Source organism: Neodiprion lecontei, chromosome 4 (assembly GCF_021901455.1).
Source record: "Neodiprion lecontei isolate iyNeoLeco1 chromosome 4, iyNeoLeco1.1, whole genome shotgun sequence".
Taxonomy (NCBI): domain Eukaryota; kingdom Metazoa; phylum Arthropoda; class Insecta; order Hymenoptera; family Diprionidae; genus Neodiprion; species Neodiprion lecontei.
Window position 1 is genome coordinate 27,274,763 of NC_060263.1, and position 14,832 is coordinate 27,289,594.

General features: G+C 35.3%; 1 protein-coding gene across 7 annotated transcripts in view; it reads right to left on the reverse strand.

The window, feature by feature from the left end:
• Nucleotides 1-2,037: 2,037 nt before the first annotated feature.
• Nucleotides 2,038-14,832, reverse strand: part of LOC107219941 (trithorax group protein osa) — a 30,466-nt gene continuing 17,671 nt past the window's right edge. For 2 of the 7 annotated variants that reach the window (XM_046737051.1, XM_046737055.1), the window contains 14 exons: nucleotides 14,345-14,750; nucleotides 13,926-14,051; nucleotides 13,591-13,775; nucleotides 13,424-13,465; nucleotides 10,985-11,182; nucleotides 7,710-7,929; nucleotides 7,460-7,495; nucleotides 6,846-7,022; nucleotides 6,409-6,583; nucleotides 6,070-6,325; nucleotides 5,798-5,963; nucleotides 5,273-5,562; nucleotides 4,856-5,095; nucleotides 2,038-4,651 (listed from right to left, as the gene is read on the reverse strand). In XM_046737051.1, coding sequence (XP_046593007.1) covers nucleotides 2,702-4,651; nucleotides 4,856-5,095; nucleotides 5,273-5,562; nucleotides 5,798-5,963; nucleotides 6,070-6,325; nucleotides 6,409-6,583; nucleotides 6,846-7,022; nucleotides 7,460-7,495; nucleotides 7,710-7,929; nucleotides 10,985-11,182; nucleotides 13,424-13,465; nucleotides 13,591-13,775; nucleotides 13,926-14,051; nucleotides 14,345-14,750 — 4,467 coding nt within the window. In that variant the 3' untranslated portion in view covers nucleotides 2,038-2,701. The remainder of the gene's footprint in view (nucleotides 4,652-4,855; nucleotides 5,096-5,272; nucleotides 5,563-5,797; nucleotides 5,964-6,069; nucleotides 6,326-6,408; nucleotides 6,584-6,845; nucleotides 7,023-7,459; nucleotides 7,496-7,709; nucleotides 7,930-10,984; nucleotides 11,183-13,423; nucleotides 13,466-13,590; nucleotides 13,776-13,925; nucleotides 14,052-14,344; nucleotides 14,751-14,832) is intronic. The other 5 variants (XM_046737054.1, XM_046737052.1, XM_046737053.1 and 2 more) reach the window with 5 other exon arrangements.

Consider the following 14,832-nt stretch of genomic DNA (forward strand, 5'->3'; position numbering starts at 1 on the left):
TTTAAAAGCGTTGCTTCGGCGGTCATCTCAGAGGTTTTTTCGCCGCAGTGGTTGAATCAAGAGTAATTAAACGCCCGGTTTTCCGATTCCCGTTGTCAACACGGATTGTGCAGGCGCGCGCGCTATTGTCGTTATCGATCTATTGATACAATTGTGCTCGTTGCTGTACTGCTATAATAACAATTCTGACGCAAATACCTTAATCGAGTCACATCGACTGAGTTTTTTACAAATTATCATGCACTTTAAGCCATTAGGAGATGGGGTTGACTGTCGTCAGTCAACGGAGACGGCAAGACGAATGTAAAACCATTTGCCATCGGCAGCAGCAATACTAAGATTGGAATGTTTTTGTAAAAAAAACAACAGACATTAAATATATGTGTCGTATTCTTGTAAAATAAAAATACCAGTGATGGTTTCAGCAGTACTTATTAACACCGCACGGTCTTTTGTAACACCGTACAAGACTAGGATTAACATATTTTGAAATATACTGAAATTACTAGACTGTACACTAAATGAACGGTATTTATCTGTGCCACTACTGAAGTATGAATTATTTGTATTACCTGAGTAACTACAATGAGATAAAATGCAACAATAGGATAAATTTATCATAGCATACCGAAAATAGAAGTTAAATGAATTAGATATGAATTTTTTAAACAAAGAAATTTTTCAGTCGACATTTACTTTTAAATCTGGTAACGTTGGTGATATTAAACGTAAGTCAAAGGTCTCTTACAGCCCTGATCAACTTTCACGTTATTATGAATGTTTTCATCTATCACGATGAATCAGTGTCTGCAATCGAATAGTAATGCAAGATGGTAAAATATTTAGATCAGTAAAGCTTAAACACCTTTCACAATCACCAGTGCAATACATCTTATTGTGTACTCAATTTCGATTGCTCAGCACATTCCATTTGAATTGGATATATTAATGTGAAGTTCCAAGAGTTACAGAATCTAGACAACATTCTCAAGTTGATCAAAGAGAAGACAGATTCTGTAATATTCAACAATTCATAATTAAGGTACGTAGTTAGGAACAATAAATGTTGAATTGCATTCATAAGCAGACTTTTTAAAAAAGTAACAGCACAATTGTACCCGTTGAGAACGGCATGAATTTTCAAATGGCAAAAATTTGTTACAAGATAAAGATAACTATGCACTATGTACTTGCAGACAGAAAAAGAAGAGTAAGAGAAATAAGCTGGTATTGGCAGAATAAATTTACTTGATATACATTATTTTAAATTATATTTTTCAAGGAAAATTTGCTAAATTCGATACAAGCTCTTTTTTTACACATGTGGCAAGTGCTCCGAAACAATGTTTCTGCTATACAGAAAATGGTAGGACAAGAGAGTCGCATGTTGCAATAATTCTTTTGTTTTAATGTTATGCTCGTAAATGACAAGAAACTGTGAAACATAAGAACTGTTATGAAAACATTCAACTTTAAAAATATATTCGCACAGTTCCCACATGCCTATACATCGTAATGCTTATGTGTTATTAAAATAAAAGCCCATTCGTTAAAGTATAAAGAAGGTAATCTATTACAATTGAGTAAGTCGGATCAATTTGTTCCTAAATTTGTTGAATATTCGAAAATAAAACTAGAGCAATTGTGATGTCATCAAGAGATATAATGAAATACAAAATTATGTACAAAATAAAAAATAAAAATAAACTATCGACGTTGAGTATTAATAATAGCAATGTTCTCATATGGTTGTAGCATTTTACGTCACATAACGTGTAAATTTGATATAACTTTTATTTAAATTAATTGCAATTTATGGAATTTCACTGTTCGTTACAATCAAAAAATTCACAAACATACTTTCCTCTAAATTATCTCCGGTATCACTAATCATCATTATAAAATAGATCGATACTTGATATTTCCTTCATTTTCGCATAAGATGCACTATAGTTTATGGCTATGTATTTCTGTAGTTTATATACGAAGGATATTGGAGAGGTAACTGGGAGAGTCAAGTAATATATTGACCAGTGGTATCATCAGCGCATCGTAATGTATATTCTCAATTGTATTTCGGAATCGCTCCATTCGCATTGTCACAATATTAGTCTAAATCAATCTATAGACACCCATTCACACATCATCTCACAAATATGTTTTATAATAATTTGGACACAGTTTACTTCAAACAACCAAAATGTGAAAAATTAATTTTTATTAAGTGTGATTTTGCTTAGTTCTAACAGTTCATCAGACTGTACTAGCAGCAATGTTTCACCAGTTTCTAATATAAAGTCGAGACTCTTGTGGGTCAAAGCCACTTTATTTGCACTATGTAGAGTGCAAATTAAATAAGATTCAATGGAAGTGTTATCTACAAAATATCATTACTTGCTAATTACAGCACAAATATGCAAATATAAAAATTTGCATTATATTTATAATCACCCACATTTCGATATTGTTTACATTGCGATTGAAATGTTTATATATTATGCAGTTGTTCACGTTTTAACCACAGAATATCTTACATTATTAATGTTATCCAATTCACAACGGAAGGTATACCAGTATCAGTATACCAACGCTAACATCAATATTTAGCTTTATATAAAACTACTATCATGCTGTGTAGCATTTTTCAGTCTCCGCACGTTGCATTTAAAGTACATTTCCACATATAAGAAAGATTGAAGAGTTACGTCCCCCTTGAACACTGGAATAATACACGAGCCACTATAGCTGCGACTTGTTGATCCAGAATCTGGCTCATGACTAACGCGAGAAGTCGTGATTCGTGCTGCAAGAGCAGTGTTCTATTATCTGGGTGCCTTGCTAGATTCAACAAAGTTCCTGCCGCTCGCCTTAGCATGTCCAAACTAGTTCCCATAGACTCGGGATTGTCTCTTAAAGCTGCTAACCCATGCTGATTTGCGACACCCAGCGCGCTTGTTTCCGCTTGCTCGATAAATGCGACCAACAAAGCAATGCACGGCGTTTGCATCGCCACTGTTCGTGCCACACCACTGTCTGCCGCCGACAAAAAGTGTAATAAATTTACTCCGAATTCTCTGAGTACTTGTTCTTCACTACGGCAGAGTAACCTAGTGAGAACTGAGCAGAGCCGCTGCAATCTCGAGTACGGCGGAGTAGCTACAACTAGGTCCACATTGCTCTCGGTAACACATAGCTTACAAAGCGCTTCCAAAGCCAACCTTTGTGGGGAAAGCGACGATGTAGGCCCTACAGTTGGAAACGGATCTTGTCCGTGGGCTGCCGGACACACGGCCCAATGTAACAAACCATCTAGTACTGGTCGTGATATTTCTTCTGGATGCTGACTGAGATCCATATGGCCTGAGATATTAGCTGCCATAACTAGTACATTTTCTCTAATGTGATGGAGAAAATCCCACCACCATTCATTTTCTCCTTGTAAACTGCTGCAGGAATCCGCAAAGTCGGCATCCTCTTCTCGATCGTAGTTTCTCGTTTTTTGTGCTCTAACTGGATGCTCGTGGTGTAGGAGTAGAAGCTTACCAAGTATGCTAAGAAAAGTAACATTCTTTGCAAATTCAATTTCGTTGCCAGGTACGAACGTCAGGTTTCTCAAAATTGTAGACAAACAAACACATCGTCGTGCTAACCCATCTTGACTCTCGGTAACAAGGTACAGGCTGGCTTCATCTCGAGAATAACTTTCATCCTCATAATCACTTATTCGCCTTCTTTTTAGTGTACCAGCTGGATCTTTAATATTTAACTTTTGCTCGTCTTTTGTACTCAGAGACTCCTCTTCCTCTTGGGTCAATTTTTCCGAATCCAAATTGCTCAAGCTATCGCTCAGGCCATTTTGATTGGGAAGTACGTTGTCGTCGGCAGATGCTCTCGATAATTCGGATAAACTTTCACCAATATTGTTATTGGCTTTGGATTCATTTTCCGAATCCTTTCGTGTTCCGTCATTCTTTTTTTCAAACAATTCTCTAGTGAGATCGTTCATCTCGACCGGTTCTTTCTTAATTCTGGATAAAACATCGCTAAGAGTTTTAATTTTCTTCTTTTTATCAAACTGTTTACGTTCACTAATAGGAGTTGTGGGCTTGTCATTACAGTCATGAGATTTTTTTAATGTGTCTACATTTTCTAACATGCTGTCTATTTTGGATTCTTCTATTTTAACATCAATACTTTCAACCTCTTTTTCAAGAAGCGGTGGTTTTTCGTCCCTCAACTGTCTCGCAAAAGGAACACTGTCCAATTCAGATTGAAAGCATGTAACGATGTATTTGGTTGTATTGGCGTCAACTTGCCAAGGTTCCGTATCGGCTTCACAATCTGGATAATGATCCCAAGGTCGGCGTGAGTCCAAAACAAATAAATCGTCGTCTCGAGGTATCATTTTCACTGGACGCCCTCGCCTTGACAAAAATGTGTAATTGGAACCAGACAAAAGTATGATACGGTCTTCAGCGTCGACAGGTCGTGACACTGCACCTAGATCAACTTCGGCCCCCTCTGACGTACGACACCATTGTTGTTCTTCCTCACCCATTGGAGATTCAAACATATCGGACAGGGAACGAGAAAAATGCTCCAACAATACATCCAGTAGTCCTGGGAGATGTGCCAACCCAAAGTAACTAACCTAAAAGCATAAGTGATCCCATATGTTTGTCAAAAATGTTCCACTTGTCCACTTTAAATATATGCAAGTTAAAGTTTCCATCAAATTAATTGGTGGTAAAGTATAACTTTCAACAAACTAGTTTCACAAAGATTTCATGTTTTGCTACCAGCTAGTCTACTTGAATGAAATCATGCATGGATAACTTCAAGTGAAAACACTTACCGAAGAATCGTCGAAAAGTAAAATATTTAGGACATCTAGCGCCCAACAGCTTTCAGCCAATAAGCCGGACCTCAGTGCCATCATAATTCGCCACGCCTCGACAGGGGCAACTTCAGCTCGCGTTAGTTTACGCCTTTTGTACAATAATGGTGTGACAGCTTCTACACTGTCGCTAGGAAATGTCATCTCCCTTTTTGGTGCCGGTTGCTGGTTTATCATAGGGCTTATTCCTAGTTGACTCTGCAAATGAAACCAATAAGCAAATGTTATAAAGATTTTGTTCTACATTGTAACATCCCGAATTAGAACAAAAAAAAATTCATAATTTGATATCAGAGGAAGAAAATTAAATCTTAGAGAAAACTTGTATTGAAGACATTTAAAAATTGATTGAACTGAAATGTGAAATATCTTAACCTGATGAGTACTAGGAGGTGGATAAAGAGGGGATGGTTGATTGGGATATCTGGGATCCCACGATGGTGGTGGATGTTGTGCAACAGTATTCCCAGTTAGTTGGGTTGCAGGCCTCGGGGTTTGTTGATTTCCCCACTGTGGACTACTGATTCCACCAACACTACTTGAAGCTGATGTGCCTGATGTCCCTTGAGGCTGTGGTGGTTGTGGTGGCTGTGCTGCTTGTGCAGAATATTGAACCCTATTGTTGCTATTACCACTGCTAAACTGATTTGAATTGCCTGGCCAGCCTGTAAGATTATTTGCGTGTAAATTAGGATGCAAATTAGTTTCACAGATTTTAACGAACTGTCGTCTAAGCAGTGTCTTTGACCGAATGAAACGTGTTCATCAGATCATCATTCATAAAAGTATAATTGAAAAGCATAATCATTTCTCTGAGTAGTTAATGGTTTTATTCTTTGATGACGAGATGATTCTTATTTAATATCACGAAATGCATGATCAACAAAACGTTAGATTTACCAGGATAGGCCGGCCTTGGCGGATTATATGGTGGATACTGTTGGTCTTTGGCAAAATCAGGATGTCGCCGTGGTTGTGTTGGTCCTGGTGGAGGGGGTGGCATATTTTTGCTCACTGCACTCGCACTAGCATACATTTGGTTACTTCCAGATCCTGCATATCCTCCCTGATTGTTAACATTAGCAAATTAACATCTTATTTGAGTAAAACTTTGCTCGTAAATAGTTTATCGTTTATTCCAAATTTGAGACATCGAAATGTAACGTATGTACCTGTTCTGGCCTATAGTATTCTTGTGATCCCGAATAATTAGAAGCTGCAGGTGACTGAGATGGTGGCGAAGGTTGGCTAGTAGATGGTTGCTGCGTATTAGGTGGATGACCTTGTGGACCAGGAGGATAGCTGCTATTTCGACCACTTGGTGGTGTTCCTGTAGAATAGCCAGCTGGCTGCTGTCCACTGCTGTACCTATTGTACAGATCCTGTACTCCTGTACTATTTGGTGGCATGTTTCCTCCACTATACCCTCTAAGCATTGTATTTTATAATTATCTTACAGAATCATACATCATAAAAACAAAACGATATTTGAAAGAAAAAATAAAACAAACCTCTCAGCATCCGGCCCGCCATACGGAGGGTAGTGGGATCTTGGGGAATACGGCTGGTTGAAGTCACTCTGTTGTCCCATTGCATTTCCTTGAGGTCTAATATATTGATCCTGTGAGTAATTCTGGTAGGGTCCAGGTCCTTGATAATTTCCTTGTTGCATTCCTGCAACAAAAACTGTATTGAGAAGTTTCATAAACATCAGCAGGGTTGTTCAGAACGTTTGTCTCAATACGATTTCAATAAGGCTTATTCATTGCACGAGATAAAAATTAATAAAAGTCAGTAATATTATACAACGTGGTTTTTTGTTTTAATATATTAAATCATAAGCGAATCTTCATACGAGCTGAACGGCAAATACCACTTGAAAAAAAAAAAAAAATGAAAAATGAAATTTATATTAATTGATGTTGAAGAGAAAGTAAATGTTATCAACCTTGATGCGGCGATGGTGCACTGCTTTGACTGGGTGGCCGAGGTGGAGGTGGAGTGTAATCGGATGGAGGTCCACCCGGGGCACCACCTGCATAACCACTTTGATAGTTTCCGTAACCGTCCATTGAAGTACTACTGGAACCAGCAGCAGGAAACGAATCCTGGGAGTTTGACGATCCTACATATATAATATACATGTATATTATATCGACGACTTGTAAGAATTTCATTTTTCAAATCAACTTTTCTACAAGTTCAATGACATGCCCAGCGATGAGCTTTTATGCCTGTAGCTGATTTCAAAATAGTTACTTGTTAAAATTTTCAAACGTTATTAAATCGATCAAATTCAGGCTGTTCAAAATAGTTTTTACCAGTCTAATTAGAAAATCTGTAGTTACAAATACGATTTACTGTACTTTTACAACACATAAAGTCTATGAAATGATAGTCTTGATTTGTTCGGAATTTTTTGGTATGCGCTCGAATTTATATCTTTATATTGTAATTTTAATAAATGTAAGCACCTTTTGAGACACTTAAGCATGTGTACGAATTGCATTGCTATTTTTTAATTAATATAAATTATTATAAACATTTTCCATTCTTACGAACCTTTCTCAGTAACCCAAGTTTTTTCTGAATTTTTTTCTGTTGGATATATGTTTGATGTAATACAATTGATAATAAACTAATGTTGAATTGTAAAAGACTTAAGTAATGTTTATAGGAAAAAAAAACATTGTGCTCACAGTGACCAGAAATTCGCACGTTGTGCCATCGAATTTATTCTTTACACGTTCCGTGACATATCTTTTGCAATAAGATCAGATATGCACATCACATTTTTTTTTACATTTTTTACCTGGCGATGGTACAGAAGCTGTTCCTTTAGTTCCTTTTTTCTTGGATCCAGCTTCGACTTGGTTAATAATCGGTTGAGGATCAACACCACCTCGGTCAAAATGACATTCGTAAGCAAGAAGATGCTTTGTATAGTGCTTCCGCAATGTATATGCTGCACTACTGCTTGCTCCAATGCCTAGTAGACCTGCTATATCCTTCCATGTCTTGTTTTTCGTGACCTAGTGAAGCATATACCATTTTTATATACGAACAATGAAAAATTAAGGTGAAGGTATGAGAAGGCAATAATTGCGATTTCTACCGTTTTTCCATCTTTTAGTTAAAAAAAAAAATGGGAAATTGTTTCAATATGCAACTTAACAACATAGTTGTAAAGTTCAAGGATATAAGAACATCAACAATTTTCATGCTATTTGCTGAAAAAATGTATGTGAAGACTTCCAAGCTTATACAGACCTATCGGTAAAATGTGCTTAAAATTATGCTAATTACTTTCAGCAATTTCAGATGAGTTACTGAACGTAAAAAGGTTGCTTCATAGACAAAGGACCTCGTTAAAGTTCATTTTGATAATGATTGTTCATGTGTAACAAGCCAGAAATGATTTGAAGAAGTTGCATTTGTGCCTGCGCATTTCTGTGTAATTTAATAGTTCTGTAAAACTTCACACCATATACCCAGAAAAAATTTTATGCCAAAAACAAGGATATGTCATAATTCCCTATAATTCACTGATTACAACGGAAAAAGTATAACTATTGGGAAAAATTTGATGCAGCGTCTTCTCTGAGGGCGCGAACAGAAAGAATCTAAAATTACTAGATCATTTTTCATTGCTATTCAAAATGATTCTAAAAGATGCAAGGTCTAACGTAAATACGCTGGCTGAACGACAAACGTTAAAAAAATAATAATCAGTGTCACTCACTGATAAAATAATTTTGATGTCGTACATTGCGTTTGAACTCGAAGCGCAAAATATGCGAATTCGCATTTAATCTACTATCTGTCAGATGCATAAATGTGGGTAATGAAAAATGTCCTTATCTGTAATTCAAGTCTATAGATGCTTTAGTTTTAGGATTTTTAATAGAGAAAAGGTAATTCAACATTGTAAAAAATGCATGGGAAGCACGCAGAGATCTGTTGCAAAATGTGGTTTAAATATGATTATTTGGTCTTCATATCTAATAGATGATGTCTTCACATATTGGTGTAACAAAATATTAATCAAACTAATTACACTTAAAGAAACCTTTGCATTCGTATGCAATATTCATCATTTAGAGTGATTGAGCATGCATAGAAATGAATATAGAAATTACGATTAGAATGTATAATTTGGCATGAAATTTTTTCTCCATAAGCTCCTCAGCATTATTATAATACATACCATTTCATGATCTTTCTTGATTATCTCTAGAACTTCTTGCAGTGAATTAAAAGTATTTATTAACAGGGATCATCTTACAAATAACATCAAGTCCCGCGACGTATTATGTCTTAAAACTTAGATGGCGATAAATCAATTCAATCAATTACTCAGTACCTCTTAGTTCTATTGAATTGACATCAATGCTATTATTTGAACCTTTTTTTCGGAATATATTTAAAAGATTTCATTTGCATTCATATCAATAAGTTGTTTACAGCAAGAATAACAGACTATTGTTAAATAAAAATAATGAATTTAAAGATTCCAAGCCACTTGCTGAGAAATCAAATTCATGTTAAAAATAAATTTTACTCAATGCCTCACAGAAGCAGTTTCCACAGTCATGAGATCAGTAAATTTCTCAGGTTCTCAACTCTTGTACAAACTTGCAATCATATGATAACTAATTCTAAAAAATGTAGTACAAGGGGTTTAAACAATGTATAAGCTAAATTAAAGCAACCATGGATAAAGAGCTGTAAGTAAAATATGACCAAAACGATAATAAACAATAACTATTACATATTATAATAATGACGTTATTGTTCACATGAGGCAAAGCTTTAAATTGCATAAAATGAGTGATGAATAAAGTTGTACTCTTCAAATCAATGGAACTCAAGGACAATCTTGAGCAAATGATAATATGCATCGCCATCTAAGATTATGGAAACATACTCGAAATTAGCGTAGCATTGTGCGTGTCATGCATGACCAATAATAAATGTATCAAAAACATTGTGCAAGGCGTGACAGAAGACATATGTGATAATTAAATCTGCTAATCATGTAAATAATATCAAAAGCTCCAGATAAAAGTTATAGTTTTGTGACTGATCGAAAGTTTAAGCATTAATAATGGCAACTTTTGAGGATACTATTAACAATGAGAATATATCCAAATACACATGAAGCTATTATTTTCAACACTGACGAAATTCGACTTGCTGAGTTAGAACATTATATAAAGGAATGAAATGAAGGATTATACGTAATTTCACGTTGTCGAAGTGAAAATTTTTCATAATTATAATGATCAAAATAACATTATTTTTCATGATTATAGTATTGTGAATGTACAAAAGTAACGAAGTGACTGTTGCATCATTCTTTCGAATTTTCGTGTGATTCTCCGTGTTAAATTGTGCCTGTTCGATTATTTTTCATAATAACAAAGTAATTAAAATTCGTAAAATACCTTTTTGTAGAATGCACCAAATAAGTTGCGATACTTAACGATAAATTTTCTTTTGCATTACACCTGTAGAATTTAACGCACCAAAAGTGGTGCTCTTGCTTCAATAATGAATTGAAAATTATTATGATAAAATAAAAAATACGAAATCAATAACAAGAAAAAACAAGAAAAAAAATAAGAATTGTGAAGCGCAACATACACAAATATTATACAATAATGAAAAAGCAGGTATACGTAATTTCACATAGGAAGAAAAAATTTTACAAAACATCATGCACGAGGGGTAGAATTGATTGTGGCAATGCTTGGTAACATAAACAGTGACGAAGAAAAAAAAAACTTAACGACAAACCGACGTTAATCATGTTCAATAGATATAAATCTATTAACTATACAATAAATAAACATATGAAATAAAATATACGGAAAAGATGTGCATCGACAGATGACTGTGAAAAACTTTGTTCGTAAATTTGAAATTTGTTCGATAGTTTTTCAACTATATAACTTGAATCTCTAGCTTTTCATGTTTACCTTATTATACAGATAAATCGCCTATACCTTCTGTGAACCACACCCTTTAGAATAAAAATACAAAACACACATAAGACACCGAGGGCTAGATGGAACTACACTGCACCTTGCATACCTCCATGAAGCCCCCTCTCTCCTTGACGTAGAAGTACAATCTGAATAGATCAAGGGGGTTCTTGGAGATAGTAGGACAACTGGTGATAGGTGTACGTTTTTCCTCCATAAAAGACACAAGTTTGTCTAGCCATGTCCTTCGATCCATTGAATCATCCATCTCATAGAGCTTTGCCAAGCTATCCGGTTTCTGAAAATAATATTGAGTTCAAGATTCACAATAACTCGAAGACGAGAAGTATTTTGTATTTCAATTCAAACGAACCATGCTTGATTAATAGTGCAACGTCACATTTAACTGTCTACTCTGTTCCACCACTAAACACAACATATAAAAGAACTTTTTCTGCTAACAAACTGTTTTCTGTCATTAATATCCATTTCTTAATAATGTATTATTCCTATTCCAAGACTAGCAAGACCCATAAATGAATTATTTATTTTACTGTAACTTGATTGCCGGTAAGTAAGGAAGATACTGTAAAATAATTTGATAAAATAAGACATTCAACAGTTTGGGACGATTCATTATTTAAATTTCGAAATCTGCAGAAGTGACAATAATTTAAGATTTATATGATAAGGGATATATTTTGAACCGCATTCATATTGCGTGCACCAATTCACCTTTGTAATTGGTTAGACTCAACTGATACTCAAAAACGAATAGTTTGTACGGTTTCTTCACAAAATCGTACTGTCCAAACGTTATCAATGTGGTGTGTTATTGGAATATATTCAGTGTGTATAATAATTTTAGTAGAAAAAAATAAAATTAATGCAATACAGGTTTTTATAACTGGGATGCGTAAAAGTGTGAAAATGGAGATCATGCAATAAAATTAAAGAAATAGTAGCATCTGCAGTATTGTTTTTGCCAGTATTAAACAAAATTCAGGCTTCACAGGGATACCAGGTAATTTAAGTGCAAATAGCGGGTTATTTGTGTTAAAATCGGGTGCTTTCACGGTCCTAACATTTTTGCATAGTAACATACAGGAAAAAAAAAAAAAAAAAAGGGGAAAAAAACAGAAAACAATCCATGACGAAAGCATCCTTTACGAAAGTAAAAATTACTTTAACATGACTAAATTAAAGTTTCCTTGGATAGGCTCATTACTTCATAATTATTATTGTAATTAATAAAACTCTTCAATGGCGAAATAATCTTCTCAATTTTAACAGGCACAAATGTTTGTTTCGGTTTTTCACGTTTTCATTCTAAGTGTGATATTACTTATCAGTAAGGTATAAGATAATAATGATACAATATATGAGAACCAGCCAGTTTATACAAAACAAAATCATTGTAATAATAAAAATAATTTTTTTGACGGAATTTTCAATCAATGTAAACTTCACGGGTCAACTTGCGCGGCGGTCAAATTATTTTTATTATTACAATGATTTTGTTTTATATAAACTGGCTGGTTCTCATATATTGTATCATTATTATCTTATACCTTACTGATAAGTAATATCACACTTAGAATGAAAACGTGAAAAACCGAAACAAACATTTGTGCCTGTTAAAATTGAGAAGATTATTTCGCCATTGGAGAGTTTTATTAATTGCAATAATAATTATGAAGTAATGAGCCTATCCAAGGAAACTTGGACGGAATTTTCAATCAATGTAAACTTCACGGGTCAACTTGCGCGGCAGTCAAATTATTCTTATTATTACAATGACTGTTTTATATAAACTGGCTGGACCCGTGAAGTTTACATTGATTGAAAATTCCGTCAAAGCTGGGCCGCAAAATAGAGAAAACGAAAGTTACATGAAAATGATAAACTGCCAAGGAATGGGTTTAAAAAGGAAATAAAAAGCTTTCAGGGAAATTTGCAATTTTAGAATGCTTATAAGGGAGGAAGGTGAAAAAATATGTATTTTTAATTGAAAAGGAGAGCCACTGTAAAACCTGAAAATCATATGGTGGCCAATTCATAATCAAACATGTGCATAAGGGTCCACCCTGACTAACTTTGATTTGATCATCGTTCGACTAGTTTAGTCGTTGACATAAAAATTTCGTATTTTGCGAAAAAAAATAGACTAACTGTTAAATATTAAGGATACTGGTACAACACTGGTATTATTGCAGATTTCTTCTATTTGGTAATCGATTGCTAATAAGTGTCTCATCAATTAATTTCATGATCACTACAAAATAAGAGTTGAAGCAAAGTGGTTTAACACAATTTACTATATATGTTAGTTTTCCCCTTTGCCTTGAGAATATATAGTTGTTATTATATCCAAATAAAAAAGCAAGACGGATATGTAAGAAAATTTTTTGCAAATAATGTAATGGTTAAAAACAATTAAGGACACGAAATCAATGAAATACATAGAATAATCATGGGATAGCATCTGTTCAGACATTAAGCGTAGCAGTAGCTAGTACTTGTATTGAAAAACAATAACCTTAGATCTGTATGGGTCTTGAGGCACATGACTGTTAAACACCTGTAAAATATAAAAATATTGAAAATTTAAATAATTTTGCATCTAAATTATAACAAGACACAAGTATATTATAACTAATCAAATAGGTCATATTATTTACTAACGACCAAGTATAAAGTACATACAGGACTAGCTGGAGTACGTGGCCAGCTTGGACTGCTCATGTCCGGATATTCTTCATGCATTGAATTAATGCTTGCTGCACCTGGAGATGGTACTGTACTTTGAGGAGTAGCAGGATGACTATGATATCCTCCGCTAATCAATTCTTTGCGAGACTTTGGTGTTAGAGCAGGATCTTCTCCAGAGGCTACAATAAAATGTGTTACGATGTTCCGTGAAAAAATGTATTTGGCATGAAGTTTTATTCCGATTACTTCTTTTTATTTCATTTTGTTTGGGTTTTCTCGTGTAGTCAGGTGAGAAACGATCAATTCGGTAAATATTTTTTACTGCTCACCCGCTGAAGCATTTGACAGAGTCGATTGCTGCGATCCTTCGTCCAACGAAGTACCATCTGGACCAGTCGTTATAACTGAAGTTACTGTACCACTTGACGTGGAAGTAACATTAATGGCTGATGTTCCTGAGGAAGTGAATTAAATCATAGAATATACCAATTACATAAACATGCATGTCATTTTAACCACAATCCGAGGAATACTCTTACAGCACTGTTTCATCTGTTGTTAACCCCTACAGGGCCAGAAAGTCTATATATAGACGTGAGCTTTATCCAGAGATTCACACTGACACTAGGCAGAAATTGCGAAACATTTTTGTTCATTTCTATTGGGAGTTTTAAATCTCTAAATGCTGGGCCTCTAAGATTTGACACATTAATTTTCGAGAATTGATTAGATAGGGGAATTTACTCACCGGACGCAGTCGTTGTAATCCCACTATCGTTAGAAGTATCTGTAGCGAGATCTGTAGAACTATGGCTGCTCGGTGTGGGCATAGAAGTAGGATGCGAATTGGGAGTTGTGCTCGGTGGAGGCATAGGGCTTCCTTCATGATTCAAAGGTGGTGTTGCTGCGGGAGGATGCGGCCCGCTGTGTGGCCCAAGTGAAGATGGAGGTCCAGACGAGGGCTGATTCCCTATGTGATTCGGTGATGGGGGTGGTGGACCCATGGAACTTGCAGGTGGTCCCATACTGCCCATACCACCCATACCACCTGGCCCCGGAGGTGCCATGCCAGGACTATTGCCGGTAACGTATACCTGCGGAGGTCCAGGACTAGGTGGCATACCTGTCTGCACACTGTTAAATCCCATTTTATGCTGGAATAAAAAAGAGAGATTACAGAATTGGGTTTGTTCATTCTTTGATTAGTAATACAGTTTGAGCAGTTGCAGGTCAAAG